Below are 7,500 nucleotides of genomic sequence, written 5' to 3' on the forward strand. Positions count from 1 at the left end.
GAGAGATTTAGAGAGAGAGAGAGAGAGAGAGAGAGAGAGAGAGAGAGAGAGAGAGAGAGAGAGAGAGTTTGAGAGAGAGATTTAGAGAGAACGTCACACAAAATTTCAAAATAAAAAGCAACAACGCATATAACTAGAAAATAAGCAGCATAAAGAACCCTTTTTTAACTTACAAACCAATACAACAACCTGATATTTAACTGCATAAAGTTGACGTGCGCTTTGAGGAGGAGGTTGGTTGTCTGGCTGCTGGCTGCTGGCTGCTGGCTGCTGTTGGCCCTGGGCACTGGTTCACTGTGAAGGGCAGACAGGGCAAAGTAGGAGACGGGTGAGGTGGAGGTGGTGTGTTAAAGTGGTCGGGAAGGAGGGCGAATGTGTTTGAGGGGGTGGTGGTGGTGGTGGTTGGGGGGCTTGGTGTGCCACGCTTGGACGGGTTGCTGTTTGTGGGTGTATGGTTCGGCATGACATTCATCAATCACCGGTGCCTGGATCTGGTCTAGTTGGTGCACTAGCCGTGGGCGAGGGACGAAGCAAGCTGCTGCAAGTCGCTGGCGCTTGGATCTATAGTTTGCCGCGCGAGTTTGTCTTTTGTCCAAAGCCTGGGCTTGTGCCTGGCCTGGCCTGGAGCGCCTGGTTCTTGTGCGACCTACTGTGCTCGGACCGGATATAGCTTCGCCATCATCAGCCGTTCAACAAGACTCGGTATTCTTGGCGCCCGGCGCGCCCGGCGCTCAACCCTTCAAGGCCCGACGAGACGTCGTTGCAGGTTTCTTTTCGGAATCAAGGGGGAGGGACTGTGAGGCTGCGCCTTGCATCCCTCTAGCTCTCCCATGCCTCGCAAACAGCGCCTCAAGTTTGACCTCGACCTCACTGTCGTACAACTCACCGCTGTACCTTACAAGACAGGTATCATCAAAGCCATACCTCCTCAGCCAGGGGCATGCCTCAGTGCTTTGGGGATTGCTCAAGGTCTTCTGGTCACAGGTCGAGTTGCCACCCGTGGCCATTCTCACCATTCCGCGTCTCTCCTGGGTTGGTGTGCTGTCTGCATTCTCGGTTTAGCTATCTGCTTTTGCAAGGTCAAACGGCCCGAGGGAACGCTTGTCACGCCGCGGTACGCAGATTGAAATCACGCCTATATCTGCGCTTCCTCTCCACCTCGCATCCGAAGGAGCCGCATCAGCATGCCATCCTCACGGTTGCTGCGGACTGCCCGCGTGCCCCGAATGCTTGCGGTTGTAGCGTGCAAGTCGAACATCATGCGGTGACATGGCACGAAGCCTTCTCGTTCCCGGTGCGCTTAACCGTCGGCCCTTCAGGGATGCTTGATTCACACCCACTACGCATCTGCGTGCGCCGCGAGCTGCGTGGTGGGCTCAAAAACGACAAGGTGAGGCTTTGATGAGACTCAAACCGGACCGAGCTCTCATGTACAACCCCGCAGTGCTGTTGCTTGTCTCCCCAATGGGCGCGGCATCTGGCCTCACTGTGCTTGGCATCTGGCCTCACTGTGCTTGGGGCTGCTTTTGGCGCCTGCAGATGGGAGTAGCCGTCTTGGACCTGGGCGAATTTGCGGGTCGCTTGGAAGCCCACCGACGTTACCTGTTGCAACCCGAAACCGCCAACACCCGCCAGGGCAATTCTATCCTTGAGGTGCGTCACATGCATAGCAGAAACGCTTTCATGGTTGACTTGAGCAAAATAGCACGGCGCACGTCCTTTTGTTCTCGTTGATGTCCCCTTCCGCCTTGCTTCTTCTTTGGTTTTGACTTTTAGGTGACTGTCTCCATGCGGCTCGTGGATGGGCCGCCCGTCTTCAAAGCGTACGCCCCGCACCCCAGACGTTGTTTCCCGGCCGATTTTGCTCGATTTCATGTGTTTTCCATCGTGACCAAACTGGGCATCCGCAGGCGCCCAAACCTCGACGAGCTGGAGGCGCATGATAGCCTCTTAGACAACGGCCTCTCACTTACCCAGGCTCTTGGTAAGCCCGGCAGGCGCGAGGCTGAGGGCTTCATGTCTCTGCTAGTTGTCTGGCTTCCGTGCGTTGGCAAGTTGTGCATGTATGTGGGTGGACATGGTGCACTCACGCTTGGTATCGAATGCAATATGGCGGCTGCAGACGAGCTTGAGGCGTCGCCACACGCCACCATGACGAGTCGCGGCGCTATTAGCAACAGTGCGTTGTTCAATTGCTCTCAAGCGCGCTCGACAACTCTTGCCTCACGCAATGATTGTGAACCTAGGCTCGAACGACAGCGCCGCGCGGACTTCACAGCTGATTGACGAAATCATGACACAATCCTTACAGCAAACCGAAGGTTCTGATACGATACGGCGAAGACCGTCCATATACGTTGGTGCGTCACCTGTGCAGTGGCTTTCTAAACTTGGTCGCTCAGCGTAGCTTGTGGCTTGCTCACCCATGGGGATCGTGCTGCAGATGAGGAGGATGCGGAGGGGAGTGTGGGCCACGCATCGCTGCGCGAGGGCCAAGGAAAGCCCGGCAAGCAGCGCCGCCATCCCGATAAGCGATCGTGACACCCTGTATCGTGAGCATGGCCGTGTCTGTGTGGCGGTTCGTCTTTTGTTTTGTCATGCAGGCCAGTGGCGTTTGCCGCCTGTTGTTTGCATTTAATGTTCGAGCTGTATCGTGCTCGACGGTCAGGCTCCCCGTGTTTTGTCTCTTTGGCTTGCTTGCTCTCTCCTTCCCGATCTTTGCCGAAAGTGATGTATGAAGGTGGCCTGTACGTCATGGGCCAACCCCCACACCGCTGTCCCGTGTCTGCCCAGGCCTTTTGGAGAGAAACAGAACGTGCTCTGTCCTATTCGGGGAGGAGGAAAAAAAAAAACGACAGGGGAAGTGAGAAGAGAGAGAGAGAGAGAGATTTTGAGAGTTTGAGAGAGAGAAAGACATTAACATTAAACAGCAGCACACACAGTGTGAGAGTTTGAGAGAGAGTTTGAGAGAGAGTTTGAGAGAGAGTTTGAGAGTTTCAGGGTTTGTTGATGTTTTGCACGATTTTTTGTTTTTCCTTTTTCCTTAAAAGCAAATGATGGCGATCGGCTATGGCGGTGGGTTGCTGGTGATCTTGGCCTTGGTGGGGGTGTTGGGGGTGGCGGGAGGCCAAGGGGTGGATGCTTGTGATAATAGCACCTTTCCTACGGACCTGAGCAACATTCAAATCAAGGGTTTGCGTCAAGCGCCTGCAAATTCGACTGCAGCGTGTGAACAGCAATGCTGCAGTGACGATGCATGTGAGGTCTGGCAGTGGGCGCAGGCTGCCCCTGCCTACCCAAACTCGTCCTGTTGGATTGGTAAATACAATGCTGATTATCAGCACCAAGATGGATGGGTATCGCGCGGGCGAAACATCCCGCCACCCCCACCACCCCCACCCAAGGGACCTTACTCCATCGACGACGCGCCGGGTCTGGGCCTGCGCTGGGAGGGCGTGGGTGCCATCAGTGGTGGCGGTGCCACCTCAAAGTTGCTCATGGATTACGATCCACAAACCGTGTCCGACATTCTTGACTTTCTCTTTTTGCCAAACTTTGGTTTGTCCCTCCAGATGCTCAAGGTTTGTGGCTCCTTGCACGGCGTGGGAGAAGGCTCTGAAGAACCACGGCCTCCCTCTCACCTTCTTTCTTGATGAGCGCAGGTTGAGATCGGGGGGACTGCCGATGCAACAGAAGGGGCCGAACCCAGCCACATGCAATTCCCTGGTTTGTGCACATCGACAGGGCTGTGATCGCACAAGCTTGGGCCTTGAGCCCCATCGTGCGTGGCCATTCACTTTGCTGGCACCCCGCAGGCGATGAAAACTATCAACGCGGATATGAATGGTGGCTCATGAAGGAGGCCAAGAAGCGCAATCCGGACATTAAACTTTGTGTGTCTCCAAATCCTTTTTTTTTTTTTTTTTTTTTGAATGATATCTGAGGTCGCGCCACAGCCACAGCAGCTTCACACAACCCACTTGTGTCTCACCTGAGCCTTGCTGCTTTCTGCTTTGCTGCGGGCACAGATGGACTCCCGTGGTCATGGCCTGGATGGTTGGATCCAGCATCTTCCAGCACCCATCAAGCCTCCAACGCCTTTTACAACGCTAGCTTGACGGCCAACTACACAGTTGCTTGGCTTTTGGGCGCCCAGCGTGAGCACAACCTGACCATCGACTACGTCGGCCAGTGGAATGAGCGCGATGCACCAGAGGACTACGCGACTGCGCTGCGTCAACTTGTCACTCAGAAAGCTCCAGCCACGACCGTCCTCAATCGCCTTGTGCATTACCCAGGTACTGGTCTCACCCCAGATGCTCAAGGCTGCAAGCAGGCACGTCATCGCAGAGGCCCACCCAGAGAACGCCCTGCCCGTCTGCCGGTCGAAGCGGCAGACGGGTTGAAGCTGCCGACTGCGCTCGCTCACATGTCTCAAATGCTGGTTCATTCGTACAGTACCCCTGGAATACGACGGATGGGTCTCGTTGGGTAGATGAAGAGGGCTCCGTTGCAGGTGAGCTGTTGTACCCAAAGTCTCAGACTGCCGCCGACCATGTCGGCAGGTTGAGCGTCTCTGGGGCAGTTCCCTTGAAGCGTCAAATCTGAACATCTCTGTCTATCTGATAGACGGCCAATCTGCGCGCTGTCTTGCGCGTTGTGTCAGCCGAAACTACATCACCGATTGTCACACAGCCACCTTCCAGGTACATCGGACTTGACACCTTTCCTCATTGCCGATGTCAAATGCTGCACGTACATCAAAGTGGCGCTCAACCCGCCTGTCTGCTTTGGCCCCACCGCCTTGAACAACTCTAGTGGCATCTCATCTCGAGTTTTTACGACTATCTGCCGTGGCCACGATGTGGTGTCGCGGTGGCCAATGAGCCTTGGAGTGGACACTACGAAATCACGTCACCGACATGGGCTCTGGCGCATACCGCACAGTTTGCCCCAATTGGCTGGCGTTACGCCGCGCACGGCTTTGGGGTTGGCATGCTGTTCCAGGGCGGCTCCTATGTCACACGCGTTTCTCCCGATCGGCGGGACATTTCCATCGTGGTGGAGAAGATGTCGCATGACGATTCCAACTGTGCTCGGGGTAGCAACCCGCCGTACGACGTGTCGGCAGAAAACGTCACTTTCATTCTGAACGGAAGCTTTGCTGGAATCACGTCCCTCAACGTTTGGTATTCCAACTTGACTGATGGTAACGATTCACAGCAGCTCTTTGTCCATCGCGGGTCCATTCCCGTGGTCAACGGGCGAGTCACCATTGAGGTGGCTCGCGATGACCTCTTCACTTTGACCACGCTCAGCACTGGCCGAAAGGGATCCCACAACGTTCCGCCCGCAAGTCCCTTCTTGCTCCCCTATGAGCAAGACTTTGAGAATGAGACATTGTATGCGCCTCCTCGCATCTGGTATACCCAGATGGGAGCCTGGGAGATCCACGCACGCGCCGACGGAGACGGGAAGGCTATGCGGCAATCGGTGCCCTATTGGCCTGCCTGCTGGGGCTATTCCTGTGCTGGGCCTACCAATTATTTCGGGGGTGCCTTTCTTAATGCCTCCACCAACATCACCTTTTCTGTCATGTTGGAGACGACCACTGCCCTGCGTCTTGGGACAGGTGACGGGGACGTTGCCCTCGTTCTCAACGGCACAAGCAGTACCTGGAGCTTGGATGACGCCACTCATGGCCCGTTGCCCAACTTTACAACCCAGCAGTGGCACACAGTCAGCTTGCTCGCCAATGTCTCGTCTACGACAGCAGTGTTCGACGGTCATGTGTTGGGTACTTCACCAAACTCCCTCGGCAACGGTTGGTATCTCAAGCTCGAGCTAGACGCCTATGTGTTTGCATGGCTCGATGACTTTTCCCTGACCCCGCTCTGAGTGCCTGGTGTTGTGGATATCACCAGTATTTTGCGGCTACCCGCTTTGAGTACTCTGGGATCTCAGATCCAATTGAAGCCTGAACAGATGGCAAGCAATGTCCATACTCCTTTTTACTCCACGTCATTTGTACAGTCGGCTCAGACCAGAACTTTGGATACTCACGTGTGTGCAAAGTTCAAGGATGCAGGAGCGGGTGTTGCATCAGGCTCTTGGTCACACGCTCCGCCGATCTGTGAGATGGAAAGTAAAGCACACAGCATGAGCCTTCCAACATGGGGAAGCATCTGCACGCAACAAGGGCAGCTGCTAGCACAAAGGTATGCGCATGGCCTGACTGCCATCTGGTGCATTCCGGTCATAATGTGCGTGCCTTGCAGTTGCAGGGAGAGGGCGGTCGCCAAGCAGGCTACATACCCGGTACGCAAATCACCATCCGTTTCTGCTCCCAGCCGCTGCAGTCGTGTGTCCGACTGTCGAGGATAGAGAGCAGCCACCGTGGGATAGCGAAACGTTGCTCCACCCAATTCACGCGGCGTTCTGGTACCGGCGTTGCTTGCAGGTGACACCGTGGTCTCTGGTACGCCACGATTGACACTGCGCCCTTGCCGGGCTGGCCGAGGTGCAACGGGCGCAGCAGCAAAACCATCCATGGGAAACACCATGTGGGTCACGGTGGCTACCTGTGGAGATGCTTCCAGCGAGTTTGACTGTCCTTCTCCCATGTTACCGTTGCCATAGCTGTCTGGACCATCAGCGCCGCCATGTGGCTGAGGTCCACCAGGGCTCCGGCCAATGGGGTCCTGCAAATCCTCGTCCAAACCATCAAAGAAAGCGGCATTATCAAGGCTGTTGGTGCGACTCGAAAGAGACGCGAGTTGCTGCTGCAAGGCATAGTGTGCGCCTGTGGCATTGTCGAGTTCTTGCCCCAGGAGGTCCAAGCGCATTAAGCGCTGTCGGTTGGATAACGGGGCAGGCGCACTGGGCCCGCCTGGCAGTGCAAGTGCAAAGGAGGCGGGCCGTTGGATTGTACCGGCCAACGCCCGACGAGGCACCAAGGGTGAGGGGCCAGGCGCGCGAGTGGCGCGAAAGAGGGCTGTGCTGCGCTCATCATCGGCATCTGAGCCTCCCGACGAGCTTTCAGCAGGCACTTCAAGGTTGAAGACGGTGGCATTGGAGGCAGCACGTTGAGGGCGTCTTGCAGCTCGCTCCCTGATGCGATTCTATCAAAAGCACGTTGTTGCCAGCCGCAACATCAAACGTGTGTGTACCATTGCCGCCGATAAATAATATCGCACGACCCAAAGGCCAGACGCAGCAGAGCAACTTAGGTCAAGGGGTGATGCCGCGCCGGCAACTCACCTGTGAGTACATGGGGATGCCATTGTTAAAGGGCTTCTCGTTTTTTCGCTGAGCGGAGGACCGACGGCTGGCATTTCGTTGCGAGCTTGGGCTACCCGCGCTGCCCAAAGGCCTAACCCGGCGGGTCCGAAGCGTTTCGCTCGATGGGCCTTCCTTGCTAGAGGTAACATCAGCCGATGAGCTTCGCCGCGAACGGGGCGGTTTGGGCGCGTCCATGGTAGCCACCGAGGCGCGACGAGC

The 7,500-nt window shown here is 56.0% G+C and overlaps 2 protein-coding genes across 2 annotated transcripts; both read left to right on the forward strand.

Moving 5' to 3' along the window:
* Positions 1–830: 830 nt before the first annotated feature.
* MONBRDRAFT_22633 (uncharacterized protein) lies at positions 831–2,541 on the forward strand (the record flags this gene model as incomplete). The annotated part of the gene is made up of 9 exons (XM_001742427.1): positions 831–875; positions 907–1,032; positions 1,063–1,114; positions 1,320–1,390; positions 1,540–1,653; positions 1,777–1,823; positions 1,911–2,179; positions 2,247–2,360; positions 2,444–2,541. The coding sequence occupies 9 exons, from the start codon at positions 831–833 to the stop codon at positions 2,539–2,541; spliced, it is 936 nt and encodes a 311-aa protein (XP_001742479.1).
* Positions 2,542–3,410: 869 nt separating this feature from the next.
* MONBRDRAFT_566 (uncharacterized protein) lies at positions 3,411–5,451 on the forward strand (the record flags this gene model as incomplete). The annotated part of the gene is made up of 6 exons (XM_001742428.1): positions 3,411–3,581; positions 3,663–3,726; positions 3,816–3,893; positions 4,029–4,340; positions 4,522–4,706; positions 4,819–5,451. Coding segments are annotated over 6 exons (1,443 nt in total), but the record flags the coding sequence as incomplete, so codon positions are not given.
* Between the last annotated feature and the right edge of the window lie 2,049 nt (positions 5,452–7,500).

This window comes from Monosiga brevicollis, genomic scaffold, assembly GCF_000002865.3.
Source record: "Monosiga brevicollis MX1 MONBRscaffold_2 genomic scaffold, whole genome shotgun sequence".
Classification (NCBI taxonomy): Eukaryota; class Choanoflagellata; order Craspedida; family Salpingoecidae; genus Monosiga; species Monosiga brevicollis.